Source organism: Panthera pardus, unplaced genomic scaffold (assembly GCF_024362965.1).
Source record: "Panthera pardus isolate Hobbes unplaced genomic scaffold, ASM2436296v1 HiC_scaffold_27, whole genome shotgun sequence".
Taxonomy (NCBI): domain Eukaryota; kingdom Metazoa; phylum Chordata; class Mammalia; order Carnivora; family Felidae; genus Panthera; species Panthera pardus.
This window is the reverse complement of record NW_026526843.1, coordinates 73107875-73122638: the sequence shown is the minus strand read 5'-3', so window position 1 is coordinate 73122638 and position 14764 is coordinate 73107875. Positions and strand designations below refer to the sequence as shown.

Genomic DNA, 14764 nt, shown 5'->3' with positions numbered 1-14764 from the left:
AGGTTCATAGAGGAGAGAGAGAAATACCCAAGCCAGGATGTGGGGGAGTTCCAACAGTCTTTTAATATTGACAGCCAGTGTATAGAGATTTCTGCTTTTATAAACGTCAAAGCTGAATGCTCTCAAACATTCATTATTTTTGTTTTAGCATCGCGACAACACATAAAATGAATAAGGCAGGCATTATACTTATTTCCTGGCTAAGGAAATAGAGCAGGGGCACTCACTATGAAATGCCAGATCTCTCACAGCTCATTTGAAACAGAATCAGACCTGGAGCCCCAGTCTTTTGAATTTTTAACCCTGTTTTTTTCCCTACTGCATCCAATGGCCATTTTCATAAGCTTTTGGATAGAAGGGAAGTTCTTGATTCTGGGATCCTCAGTCCCATTGGAGCTGTGGCATATGCACAACTTACCTGAAAGTGTTAGGGATAGTGGTTGTTCCCTGGAACTCTACCTGATCACTGCTTTGATGTCTGAGATGGCATATTTAAAACAAGTCTTGGGGGACCGGGGTGGCTCAGTCAGTTTAAGCATCTGACTTCAGCTCAGGTTATGATCTTGCAGTTTGTTGGTTTGTTGTTGCATCAGGCTCTGTGCTGACAGCTCAGAACCTGGAGCCTGCTTCTGATTCTGTGTGTCTCCCTCTCTCTCTGCCTCTCTCTCTCTCTCTCTCTCTCTCTCTCTCTCTCTCTCTCAAATAAACATCAAAAAAGTTAATACAAGTCTTGTTTATGATGTAGTAGATCTGGGAGGTTGAGCCTGTTAGTTTCTTCCAAAGCTATTTGAGCTCAGTTCTCTGATCACATGGGCTGTGATCTCATCCCTGAGCAATTTTCTCATAAACACAAACTATTGGTCCCACAGGGATCTAGGAGAGAGTGTCCTGACTCTTAGCCTCTCAATTCAGCACAGACTCTTGATACATTACTGCCCTACTTGGAGACCACAACATATTATTGTGTGTGTGTGTGTGTGTGTGTGTGTGTGTGTGTTTGAGAGAGAGAGAGAGAGAGAGAGAGAGAGAGAGAAGCAGGCAGAGGGGGATGGAGAGAGAGGATCTTAAGCAGGCTCCACTCCCAGCATGGAGCCTGACACAGGGCTCAATCTCACAATGTGAGTTTATGACCTGAGCCGAAATCAAGAGTTGGACACTTAACCAACTGAGCCACCCAGGTACCCCCTTAGTATTGGATTTTTTGGTTAAAACTACAAAGGAAGGTGTTTCCATTGTCTTTCTTTTCCACCCATTATTGTAACCCTCCTACATCTCAGGCAGTTCCCTATGTCTAATTAATACCTCCTGCTGTAATTTCCATCTACTTCTAATATGACTTCAGTGGGCTGACTTCCATATTTTCTTTGCATCAACCCTTCAGAGAGCTAAGTGAGCTCCCTTTTACTCCTTCATTTGGGTTTTGTGCTTGAAACTACTATCTGTTGTGTTTCCAGGGTCCTGGAGCAGCATAAACTCAACAAGGACCAGTGGGAGGAGCGGATCCAGGTGTGGCATGAGGAGCACCGGGGCATGCTTAGGTAAGCCTGCCCTGGAAACTATGGGTTCTACTGCTTTTTTTTTAAAGGGAGAATGAGAGTATGTTCTGGGGGAAAAGAGGCAAAAGACTAAAGACACTGGAGATGTTGGAGATAAAAGGACAGGAATGCAATTTATAGGGGAAAGTAGAGATAGAAGGCAAATCAGGATTATTTTTGTGAATGATGGCAACTGTTAGCCCAAACAGTTTTGACTGTAAAGAAATGAAAGGGACCTCAGTATCTCTAGAGAACTTCTGGGGTACCAAGAGCTTCTTCCCAACAAAGAAATGGGGAAGGAGCTCTCTAAACATGGTAAATCATTTAGGTGTTGTCTAGTTCAGGAATAAATCTTCTCATTTTGCCATCACCACACTATCTGGGCTCTGCTAAGAATATTCTTGTCAGAAGTGCAGAACAGGGATGCTGTCTTCCTGGGTCTAATTCATAGGCTCCCCTCTGTAACACCTCCATATCTGTCATTTAGGGAAGATGCTGTCCTAGAGTATCTGAAGATTGCCCAGGACCTGGAGATGTATGGTGTGAACTACTTCAGCATCAAGAACAAGAAAGGCTCAGAGCTGTGGCTGGGGGTGGATGCTCTAGGTCTCAACATCTATGAGCAGAATGACAGGTATAGCTCAGAGGTCTCTTAGTTTATTTGGGCCACTCTGACACCTAGGGCTCATCATGAAGTAGGACTGTACCTCCTGGGTCCCACATGGGTCCCACCTTTTTCTACCTAGTTTAGATCAGCCCAAATGTTTGCACAACCTCCCAGGCCTCTAGATCTTGCATTGACTAGATTTGCAGTGTCCACTACAGTAGTCACTGGCCACATGTGGCTGTTATGCACTTTGAAATGTGGCTACTCTTGAATTAAGATATGTTGTAAGTATAAACTATACACCAGACTTTAGAGACTTAGTGTGAAATACAGAATGTAGAATGTCTCATTAATATTTTTTAATATTAATCTACATGTTCAAATGATAGTATTTTGGATATACTGGGTTAAATGAACTGTTATTATATTTAATTCCACCCTACTTCTTTTTACTTATTTTCATATAGCTATTAGAAAATTTAAAATTACATGTGTGGTTCTCATTATATTTCCATTGGACAGCACTAGCCTAGAACCTACCTTGTGAGGGTTTATAATTAATCCCATTCCCATATGACAATTAAATACCTTTTGGCCTATAATCCCTCTTGCTACAGACATATCTCACTTGCTTATTTTTTCCCTTTTGTCTGCCCTTGGTGAGGATGGATATAATAAATTATTGTTCATGTAATTTCTGAATCTTAGAGCTCATTGTTTACATTCTCCCAGCTGTTACAACCTCGAGAGGAAGAGTCCCAATAAAATAGGGCTGGAGATTCTTGTGAGAGATTTTTATAAGGTCTATGCCTCAATAAAAAATACACAAAAAAAAACAAACCTCAAAGATTGGGACAAGGAATAATATGTTGGTTGTAGTATCAGGAGGTCTTTTGTGCACCCTCAATACTGGCATCTGACCTCATGGCATAGGGTAACACTGGATCTACCTCCTTAAGGAAGAAGTTGGGCACGTGGAGGGCAAACCACCAACCCTATATGTCCTTCTTGTCTTTCCCTTGTCCTGATGTTCTTGTTCTCTACAGACTGACTCCCAAGATAGGCTTTCCCTGGAGTGAAATCAGAAACATTTCTTTCAATGACAAGAAATTTGTCATCAAGCCCATTGACAAAAAAGCCCCGGTAAGTGATTCCTCCTACTGGCCAAGACAGGTACTTACCAAGACCTGGATAATGCTAGGAGCAATCATACCATCTTGCTCTCATTTTTCTGGCTTTTTTTTTTTTTTTTTTTTGTAGGGGGGAGGAGGCACAAAAGGAGATTGGCACCGGAAGGGGATTTTGATGCCAAGACATGGCTAAGAGGCATCCTGTAGCTGGTGCCGCCCTGCTACTTGTGTCTCAGGAGAAGCATGGATGAGGGAGAGCCATAGGCAATCTAAATGCTGCCTCTTAGCCACTGTCTTCTGCTGCCCTGATGCTCTAGGGGTGGAAACAGAGAGTGTATCTGTTTTTTAAAGCATCTAGGCTCCAGAAAGTTAAACTGTTCATGTACTTTGGCCTATTTTTAATTGTAAAGAAAGAATAGAGTCAGAAGTTCAGATCCAAAGATGATCCTCCAAACTTGTTTTTTGGTGTTACTTTGCTGCTGTCCTCTCAAGACTTATCGCCACAACAACCCAAGAACAAGAAAGGGCTTTGGGTCTATTCATTCCTTTAATATCCTCACTATACTTTTCACCCTTTCAGTTGCCTGTGGCTAATAAGACTGGAAAGCTGGTGATTGGGAGTAGGATAGAAAACAAAAAAACAAAAAAGAGTCTCCTCTTTTGGTGTACCTCATGTGCAACAAGGGTCAATGGCCATGCCCAGCCAGACCATTCTCATGAGGCCTCAACCATTCTTCTCCAGCCCTGAGGTCTCTGAACTTCTGCTGCTAGGCACTTTATATGTATATATATATATGTATATATATAATCTCATTTAACCCTCAACAGCATTGTCAGGTAGTAGCATACCAATTTTATAACTGATTAAACTGAGTTTCAGAGAGATGGAGTGATTTGCCCAAGATCACACAACTAAAATGGTAAATCTGGGATTTATACCTAAGTTATTTGACTTCTAAGGCCTGTGCTCCTTCCACTGCACACTAAGCTATATAGTAGCTTATACAGTAGTAGTTTGGGTTCAGTGGCAGAGGAGCTAGTAGTTAATCCATTATCTGATAATCTTGGTCCAGTGGTATCTGTAATAACAAACTCAGACTCACACAATTTGTGTGTGTGTGTGTGTGTGTGTGTGTGTGTGTTTATTGAAACTGCTGCTGTGTTCAACTTTCATAAGATAAAGGTAAGTAATAAAGCCAGCTGAGATCAAGGGCTTCTTTTAAAAAAAAAGGACAGCTAAGACAGTCAATGTTAAGGAGATTTAGGTATTCACGTATGTATTTACAACTTGCCTTATTCCAAAAATAATTTAAGGGGCTGTGTCTGGGATGTGCTTTTAGGAGATTACAGAAACACTCCAGCCACCCATACTGCACTCACCAGTGTGTTATGTAGGGGTTATTGGGTCTCTAAAAGAGGCCCCTGAGATTCAGCAGGATCCCTGATTAGCAAATGTAGTCAGTTCCTATCTTTCAATTAGATTGAGGGTATTTTAGGATGCTTTCATAAGCACAAGTTGAAAGAAATTGTAGTTTGGTAGTTTTCAGAGATAAAAAACCTGGGTTCTAGTCCTGGGTCTGTTGCTAGCTTGCTATGTCACTTCAACACTCTGATAATTAATTTTCCTATTTCTAACATGAGAAAATCGGGCTAAAAAACCTTTCCTATGCTTTTGGACTTAGCTTTTCAAAAAGCAAAAGCTTACCTTCATCTGTCCCTTAAAATTCATTTTTATTATTGGTTTCCCATCAGGACTTTGTCTTTTATGCTCCCCGGCTGCGGATTAACAAGCGTATCTTGGCCCTGTGCATGGGGAACCATGAACTATACATGCGCCGCCGCAAGCCTGACACCATTGAGGTGCAGCAGATGAAGGCACAGGCCCGGGAGGAGAAGCACCAGAAACAGATGGAACGGTAGGTTCTGTGGAACTGGAGTGGAGTGGAGGCTGGAGCTGGGGAAAAGAAACTTCTCAAAGGTGTCAAATTATAAAAAACAAAAACAAAAACAAAAAACAAAGATATGAAGCCATCCTTGGATAGGTAGAGAGAGGGAGCTGTACAGGGCTGACACTTTCTCAAGTCTCAGGCATCCCTTTACCCAGGAAGCAGGCATTAGAAACCTAGGATTTCAGAGGCTTATGAAGGATTTCATAGTTCCACATTGTCTTTAACCTTAATGTCGCTGCTCTTCTATGCAGATTCTGGGTTGCTCCAGATTATCTGACCAGTGTGGTGGCATTAGCAGAAACTTTCATGCACATTTAAACATGGATTCTGTAGGGATTTTTGAGTGGAATTAGGAAGAGCCACCAGAATTTTCCTTATGAAGCCCCTGTACTCTCTCTGTAACCCCTTTGTTATTGAAAGTGTAGCAAGGCTCAGCCACATCAACATCTACTTGGGAACTTATTAGAAAGTCAGAATCTGAGACCCTACCCCAGATCTACTGACTCAGAGTCTGCATCTTAAGATGCTAGGTGATCAGTTCTCCAAAGAAGCCACCAGGCACATGAAAACATCCTTAGTCTATTAGGGAAATGCAAATCAAAACTACAATGAGGTAGCACTTGATAACTCACTAATATAGAATAAGTAAATAAATCAATACAGAAAATAATAGCATTGTCAAGCATGTGGAGAAATTGAAACTCATGTAAATTACTGGTAGAAATGTAAAATGTTTCAGCTACCGTGGAAAATAGTTTGGTGGTTTCTCAAAAGATGTAACATAGAATTACCACATGAGGGGCACCTGGGTCGCTCAGTCGGTTGACTCTCTGACCTCTGCTCAGGTCATGATCTTGCGGTTCATGGGTTCAAGCCCTGCATTGGATTCTGTGCTGACAGTTCAGAGCCTGGATCCTGCCACAGATTCTGTATCTCCTTCTCTCTCTCTACCCCTCCCGTGCTAACAATATGTCTCTCTCCCTCTCAAAAATAGATATTTAAAAAAATTAAAAAATAAACAGAATTATCATATGATCCCACAACTCCACTACTAGGTATATACTCAAAAGCGTTGAAAAGAGTACATGTGGGTTGCCAGGGTGGCTCAGTCAGGTAAGCATCTGACTCTACACTAAGAGCGTGGAGCCTCCTTGGGATTCTCCCTCTCTCCCTCTCTCCCTCTCTCTCTGCCCCTCCCCTACTCACACTTTCTCTCTCTCTCCCTCAAAAGTAAATAAACTTAAAGAGTACATGTACACAAGTGTTCATATCCAAAAGGTAGAAACAGTCCAAATGCCCAACCAATGAATGGATACACAAATCGTACAACCATACAATGGAATATTATTCAGCTCTAAAAAGGAATGAAGTACTGATACATATTGCAATGTTTATGAACCTCTGTAACATTATGCTAAGTGAAAGAAACCAGACACAAAGTTCACATACTGTATGATCCCATTTATATGAAATATCTAGAATAGATAAATCTGTAGAGGCAGAATGCAAGTTGGTAGTTATTAGGGGCTATGGGGAGGAGAGATAGGAAGAGACTTGGTTAATGGGTATAGGCTTTTGTTTTGGAGTGATGAAAATGTTTTTGAACTAGATAGAAGTGGCAAATATACAACATTGTGAATGTACTAAATGCCACCAAATTGTTTGGTTTATAATGGTTACTATTATATGAATTTCACCTCAATAGGTTTATTTAAAAAATGAGATCCCAGGTGATTGCTATACATTTCAAGGTTTGAGAGCACTGCTCTAGTAGGTACTCTGTCATAAAGAGTTTGGAACCTCAAGAAGCTTCTAATATAAATCAGTTCATGTCTGAGACGTTAGACACCATGGTTCTTATTCAAAAAAATTTTACTGAGATTGGGGGCAGTTCACAGAGCTGGATCTGACAGTAACCTTCCCTCAAGGACCTTATATATAGTCTTGTAGGATAAAGAGAAAAAAAAACAGTATGTACATAACTGTTGAAGGTACAAAGGCTGGGTCATCTTTTCACTCAATAATTATTGAGCAGTGAAAAAAAAACAAAAATCTCTGCTCTCAGGAAGCTGATATTCTAGTGGGAAGAGGCAGAACAAATAAGCAAATTAAACAGTATGTGAGATGGTAAGAAGTGATGTGGAGAAAAATAATAAAGAGGAAAGATGGGGAGAAGGATAGGACAAGTATTCTGAGGGCCCAGAAAAAGAAAAGACATCTAGGCTAGAGTGAGAAGGCAACCTCTTTAAAAAGGTATTGGGACAAGAAAAAGTGAATACTTGTTCTAGATTCGCAACACATTCTGGGGAAAAAAAGAGCCTACAGCTGGGCTTCAGAGGGCAAGCAGAGTTAGGTCTAAGGACTGATACCCTAGCCATAGAGATTATTGGACTTGAAGCACAGTATCCTAGCAGAGTCAAAACTTGCCTCCCTATGAGGTAGACAAGGCAGGACAAATAGGCCATTTTACAGATGGGATACTGAGAACAAGAACAAAGAAGTGACATAGCTAAGGTTACCCACTGGTTACCCATTGGTTACTAGTAGAGCTGAGAGTCCAGGTTGGATCTCCTGACTCAGGGACGAACTGACAGGGTCCTGAGTATACTGGCCCACATGGGGCTATGATGTGAAGACAAAAATGTGGAGATAAGGCAATGTGTTCCCAACTCACAAGCCCTAAGTGTGGTAGGGGCTGAGGGTCAAGAGCAAGGGAGACTTGGGGCCTTTCCATGTAACCTTGATATACTATTCCATCCTTTCTCTGTTCTTAGTGCTTTGCTGGAAAATGAGAAGAAGAAGCGTGAGATGGCAGAAAAGGAGAAGGAGAAGATCGAACGGGAAAAGGAGGAACTGATGGAGAAACTGAAACAGATTGAGGAACAGACTAAGAAGGCTCAGCATGGTGAGGCTTAGAGTCATTTTTGAGACTGGGTTTTCCTAGAGCCTGACTTTATGAGCTGGAGACCATTCTGCCTGAGCTGCAGACTCAGGCTGTATAATCCATATATGGCTACAGATAGATGAAAGATTGGGCAAGAGGAAGAGTGCCTAGAACTTTCTGCCAGCTGTGCTCTAGGGTGAAGCATCTCCAGAAAGGAAACTAGGTATTTCTTCTTCATATCTGCACTCTTCACCACTTTTCCCCCTTCTTTTCTTTCCAGAACTGGAAGAACAGACCCGCAGGGCTCTGGAGCTTGAGCAGGAGCGGAAGCGTGCCCAGAGTGAGGCTGAAAAACTAGCCAAAGAGCGTCAAGAAGCTGAAGAGGCCAAGGAAGCCCTGTTGCAGGCCTCTCAGGATCAGAAGAAGACCCAGGAACAGCTGGTAAAGCTACCAAATGGGCCAGGATTGTGGTACCTGAATTTTCTTCTCTGTCTGCCTACCTATTCACAGTTATCCTTGCCTGCAGGGCTGGCTTCTTCCAGCAGGGTGCCAGTGTATGGACCCCCAGCAGATGGCTTATTCAGAAGCAAGATGCAAAGTCATTGGTGTGGCCCAGAAATCTTTGCAAACTGTCTTCCATAACTCTTACTTTTATTCTACTTTCTTCTTAGCCCTTGGGTATCTGAGCTGATGACCTCACAAAGGAAAGGGAGGGAGGAAGGAAGCAAAGGGATTTACACTTAATTGACTGCCTGTGTGTTACAAGCTATGCTCGTGACTTTTCCTTTCCCCTTATTTTCTTATTTCCTCTCCAATAACCCTATGAGGTTAACCCATATGGATACTATGCCCAGATAAGAAAATTAGGGCTCAGGGAGGTTTAAGAGATTTGTCAAAGGTCACACAATGTCACTGAATAAGGATGAGAACCCATTTTTGCCTCTCTTTGAAGGGTTTGCTCTCTAAATCATATGTAAGACTATATGTCTATGCATTTATCAGGGAGGAGGGTTAGCATCCTTACTTTTATCATGTTTCCAAGGGTTCTGTGACTCAGAAATTAAGAACCTGTGGCCCAAATTCCTTGATATATGTTCTTCCCTTGTACTGTTTGGAATGAGAGTGCAGGAACTAAGACCTAGTTAGCAGAGGGAAGTTTCCTCTAGGATATCTGTCCAAGGTATGAGGGTGTGCATAAGCTTTTTCCCTTGTTCAGATCGTCTTGTGACACTACAGTGTCTTTCCTATACTTGTCCTGGGAGGAGTCTTAGTGGAAACCCTGAGCATTCTAGGAAAACAGGAAAGGTTCTGGTACTTTAGGTAGTGACACAGTGATCTCCAAAGCTTTATGGAGGCCCTAACTATGCAGTGGGCAGTAGGTGTATGTAAGAGAGATTGAGAGGGAGAGGGATAGAGGGAAGGAGGGAGAGGGGGAGAGAGGAAAGAGAGAGAGAGAGAAAAAGAGATAGATGAGGAAGAGAGAAATGACATGTTTGTCTTTAGGAGGTCTATAGTCTAGATGGGGATCTCTGACTTATATGGAAATTATTTGGAGTTAAAGAATAGTAGATCTGAGAATAGGAGTGGTCTTCCAGGCTTCCTGGAGGAGGTGTGGTAAAAAGAGTCTCCAGAACAACAAGCAAGTGGAACAGCAGGTTCCCTATTTGTTCCCCAGGAGAACTGGTGTTGAAGATACCTGGGGCCTGAGGACCAGAAGGCTCAGCTCTCACAACCTTCCAATTTATCCATAGGCCTTAGAAATGGCAGAGTTGACAGCTCGAATCTCCCAGCTGGAGATGGCCCGACAGAAGAAGGAAAGTGAAGCTGTGGAATGGCAGCAGAAGGTGAGACACAGTGCCCAGAGCAAAGCATTATGGCAAAGAGTACTATATGAATAAGTTTCAGTTCCTTAGATTCCTCAGATTTGGGCTCCTTACCCCTTCCATCCCTCCTTGACAGCAGGCATCATGGGAGAAAGAGCTCGAGGCTTTCTCAAATACTTCCCAGAATTCTCTAATACACCAGGACGTTAGTAAATTGCTCCTTATTATACAGCTGCTGAAACTAAAGACAGACAAAGTGACTTGGGCTACCTGGTGCCTGCCTCCTTCTGGGCCATTCTATGCACATGTAGGATGCCACAAGTTAGCCTGGTCTGACTGCTGGTCTTTCTTTCCCTCTGTTACTGGACAGGCTCAGATGGTACAAGAAGATTTGGAGAAGACCCGTGCTGAGTTGAAGACTGCTATGAGTACACCTCATGTAGCCGAGCCTGCTGAGAATGAGCAGGATGAGCAGGATGAGAATGGGGCAGAGGCCAGTGCTGACCTGCGGGCTGATGCCATGGCCAAGGACCGCAGTGAGGAGGAACGTACCACTGAGGCAGAGAAGAATGAGCGTGTGCAGAAGCATCTGAAGGTATCTAGGCAGGGCCAAAGGGTCAAAGATACCATGTGCATTCTCTAGATCATCATGGGAGTTAGGTAGAGGAGCCTGTCTCAGTGGAGTGTGGTAGGCTGAGCCTTTCTCTAACAAGAGCTTTAAGGGTAGGCACTCATCACTTAGTCATCAGACCTGGCCCCCTATTCCTTGTTTTCTTCTTTTTGCCCCATACTCCATTTAACTTTTGTATTCAGAAAATACCCTGACCCGATTTCTACCATTATTCTACTCTTAGAGAATACCTGCCATCAATCAGTTGGTCCCCTAAGTTTGTGGGGGGTTCGTTTTATTTTTGCTCCACTGCAGTCCCAACAGGGCTGAAAATGGTCCTCAACAAATGTGTGTGTGTGTGTGTGTGTGTGTGTGTGTGTGTGTGTTAGTGTATATAGAAAGAGAGGGGTGAATGTGTGTGGAGGGGGGTTAGAGAGAGAGAATCTGCTTAAGGGAAGGTAAAGTTAGATCAAGCCATTAACCCCTCATCCCCTTACACCTGCACAGGCCCTCACTTCAGAACTGGCCAATGCCCGCGATGAGTCCAAGAAGACTGCCAATGACATGATACATGCTGAAAACATGCGACTTGGCCGAGACAAATACAAGACCTTGCGTCAGATCCGGCAGGGCAATACCAAGCAGCGCATCGATGAATTTGAGTCGATGTAATGGTCACCCCAACTGTAGGGACCCCTCCTCCCTTCTTCCTTGCCCCCACACTCTTTTACTCTTGCCTAACTCACACTGTGCTGAAGCCACTAACTAGAACAGCCCTGGAGTCATGCCAAGCATTCAGTGTAGCCATGGGACCAAACCTAGCCCCTCAGCTCCCACTCACTTCCTTGGACAAGTAAATGGCCCACAATGGTGCCAATTGGACCCTCTTTCCCTCTGTCCCATTTAATATAGCTTACAGGAAAAGACCACTTCCCTAGCCCAGAGGCACTTCGCACTTGATTTGAGAAATACCCCCTCATTTACTGTTGTTCTGTAGGGGTGAAGTGTGGTATTGGTTGAAAAATAACCCCCACATCCCTGCCACAGACTGCCTTCCTTTTCAGGGTCCTGTGATTTGCAGAAAATCACATGGTTTAGGAAAGGAGGCACGGCCCTGAGTATATGCTCTAGGATGTCAAATGACCTAGGGTTAGCCCTTCCAATTCCCATTTCTTCTAGAGTTATTTAGGCTTTATAATGATTGGAAGCTAAAAAGATGTTCATTCTTCTCTATGCCTTCCAGATGGGGCCTGTTACAAACTCAGTTCTAGTAAGTTTTATCCCTGAGTTTAGGAATTCAGTTTCTCCCCATGGTGAGATGGCAGGAGACAGTACCTTCAAGAGACTTCACCAATGTTTTAGAAGGCTGTTGGCCATTCACTTCAGGCAAGGCTGGATAGGAGAGCCTACCCTAATGTTTTATAGGAGCCTAGGCTTGTTTCAAGTGAGCTTTATGGGCGGAAAATGTATTATTCTGAGTTCCTTCCTTCATGAGATCTGCCCCTCCCCACTCCAACCCCCAAATTCCCTCCAGCTAGAATGGTAGGGATGGTTACCCAAAAACCTAGCCAGTCCCATCCAGCACTCTTGCCAAAGGGAGGAAATGTTCACACTGGGCTTCAGTATTTTTTCTTCCAGGGTTCTAAGGTCACTTCTTTCATCAGAGCTTCCATCAGAGCTATGTGGGCCACCATTCCTGCTTCAGGGCCATCCATGCCTTAGTATGGTGAGCTCTGGAGCTTGATGCCAGTTGGTTCAATTGGTGAGTGGGTAGAAGATGCTGAGTGTGGTGAGAAAAGCCTTCAGCCTGGATCCCACTGTTTACTTGACCCCCTGAGATCCCTAATAGCTCCTTTCCCTCACCCCCTCCAAGGTGATGAATAGGCCCTGCTTCTGTTTAACAAACCTCTACCCAAGTCTTGCCCCAGCTGTGCTGCCCCTTGAAGTTGTAAACCAGAGAGCTGTTGGGGTCTCTGGTCTGGTCCCTTCTACACTCCAACCTCTTTCTTTCAACCCAGGATTAACCTCCCCTTCCTCTATGTTTCATGTGTGCTCTTTTTTTTTTTTTTTTTTACAAGTATTATATATTCTAGTGGCATCTAATTCAATATTGATTTCTGTGTTTCTTGCTAATGCACTCTTAGAAGATATTAGTCTTGAGGCAGGATCATTTTGGCCTCATTCCCTTACCATCCCCACACCTGGGAAGCATCTATTATATTATTAAAGAATATTTTGCCAGAAACATTATTGCAAGAAGCTTTCAGTATTAGTGATGTCACCTGTCACTATAGGTCCTAAAGTCCCTTCTTAAAATACTTGGTATTTGTTTCATTGTTTTTATTTTGCCTTCTCCCAAGAGTTCAGTTCCCAAGGGGTTATACTGTCCTTCCATGCAATGCCCCTAGCCCAGAGCCCTTGGCTTTGATCCCTCCCTGACTTCATTCTGACTGACCTTGGGGAGTCATGTGCATTTCTGTGAATTATATTGACACTCTCTTGGTGATATGCCCTATACTAGCTAAATTCAAACCTGAAATTGTAGGGCAGTTTAGCTGCCTTAAGGGCAATAACCCATTCACAGGGAGGCTGGGAAGAAAGGTTAGATTTTGTATTTAGGTTTTTGTGTGTATGTGTATTTTGGGGGGTTTTAAAAAAAAATTTGGAGGGGTTTATGCTCAACTCATGTTCTGTTTCAGTGCCAATAAAAGTTAGGAAGACTTCTCTGTGACTTGATATTTTGTTGTAGTATGTATGAGTGGGTGGTTGTAAGATACTTCACTGTAATTTACATTCTGTAGACCACCTTCCAATCCTGGTCTCATTTCATACTCATTTCACTCCTATGGAGAGTGGATATTACCATCCTCATTTTAGGAAGGAAGCAATGGACTTGAAAAAACACTACCCAAGTGACAAGACTGTCTGACTTAATTGCCTACACAGTTTCCAGGACTACAGGTCTTTTCCAGTGTAGGTGGGCCCTGAATTGATAATGGGATGCTCCTGGGCTCACTTGGACTTGGGGCTTTGGAATTTCTTGTGAAGGGTCACTAGACTCCTCCTGGGATAGTCAGGCCCTGTCCTGCTTCCTTACTGGGAAGTACTCCAGGCTTGCCAATTTCCTACTACTTATTGCAGTTCCAATAAAGGTCAGAGAAATTACCTTGAACTCTGTTGCAAAAGGCAGTGAGGAGTGGAGTGCGAAGTGAAGATGGAGTGTATATATGTACAAAAGCTGTTGGGAAGTACTTTGTTGCTTATGAAACATGTCAATTTTATAACCTAAATGTAGTTATGCTAGTTTTACAGATGAGGAAACAGACCCAGGTAAGACTTCCAGGCTGTCTTGAACCTAGCACACTGTCTCATTTACCAGTCTCCTTCTTGGCGAACCACACTTGCACAGAAAAGTAAACCATGGGGGCGCCTGAGTGGCTCAGTTGGTTAAGCATCCGACTTCAGCTCAGGTCATGATCTCACGGTCCGTGAGTTCGAGGCCCGCGTCAGGCTCTGTGCTGACAGCTCAGAGCCTGGAGCCTGTTTCAGATTCTGTGTCTCCCTCTCTCTCTGACCCTCCCCCGTTCATGCTGTCTCTCCCTGTCTCAAAAATAAGTGTTAAAAAAATTTAAAAAAAGAAAAGTAAACCATGTATTATGTGGGCTTTAAATCCTTCACAAGAAAACTTTCAGCCAGTGGTGCCTAAATTGGTCTGCACATTGGAATTGTAAAAGTTGTTTTAAAAGACCAGACCTCATCCTCAGATAAAATTACAATCTCTAGTAGTGGGATACAGCCATCAGTATATTTGATGATTCCAATGAGTAGCCAGACTTGGGAACCACTGCTCTGAGGACATACTATTTTTTAACTTTTTTTTTTTATTTTTAAATTTTATTTTAATTCCAGTATAGTTAACATACAGTTATATTAGTTTCAGGTGTACCATACAGTGATTCAACAATTCCATACATAACCCAGTAGTCATCACAGCAAGTGCACTCTTTATCAATGTCACCAATTTCACCCATCTTCCCTTTGCAATGTTATTGCAAATGGAAAAATTTCATTCCTTTTTATTGCTGAATAATAGTCCATTATATGGTAGGAAACACAAAAGCAGCAAAAATGAATATTTATCTAAAAAATCGATCTCACAAAATAAAAGGATATAAAATATGACAGTATATACCCAAAATTTAGGGAGGAGAGGAATAAAGAATGAG

The 14764-nt window shown here is 42.8% G+C and overlaps 1 protein-coding gene across 1 annotated transcript in view; it reads left to right on the top strand.

The window, feature by feature from the left end:
* The window catches only part of MSN (moesin), a 65118-nt gene extending 51844 nt beyond the window's left edge, over positions 1-13274 (top strand). Inside the window, exons 5-13 of the mRNA XM_019439350.2 lie at positions 1455-1538; positions 2023-2169; positions 3189-3285; positions 5025-5188; positions 7996-8126; positions 8386-8546; positions 9857-9949; positions 10299-10523; positions 11046-13274. Of these exons, the coding sequence (XP_019294895.1) occupies positions 1455-1538; positions 2023-2169; positions 3189-3285; positions 5025-5188; positions 7996-8126; positions 8386-8546; positions 9857-9949; positions 10299-10523; positions 11046-11210 (1267 nt within the window). The 3' untranslated portion in view covers positions 11211-13274. The remainder of the gene's footprint in view (positions 1-1454; positions 1539-2022; positions 2170-3188; positions 3286-5024; positions 5189-7995; positions 8127-8385; positions 8547-9856; positions 9950-10298; positions 10524-11045) is intronic.
* Positions 13275-14764: the final 1490 nt, after the last annotated feature.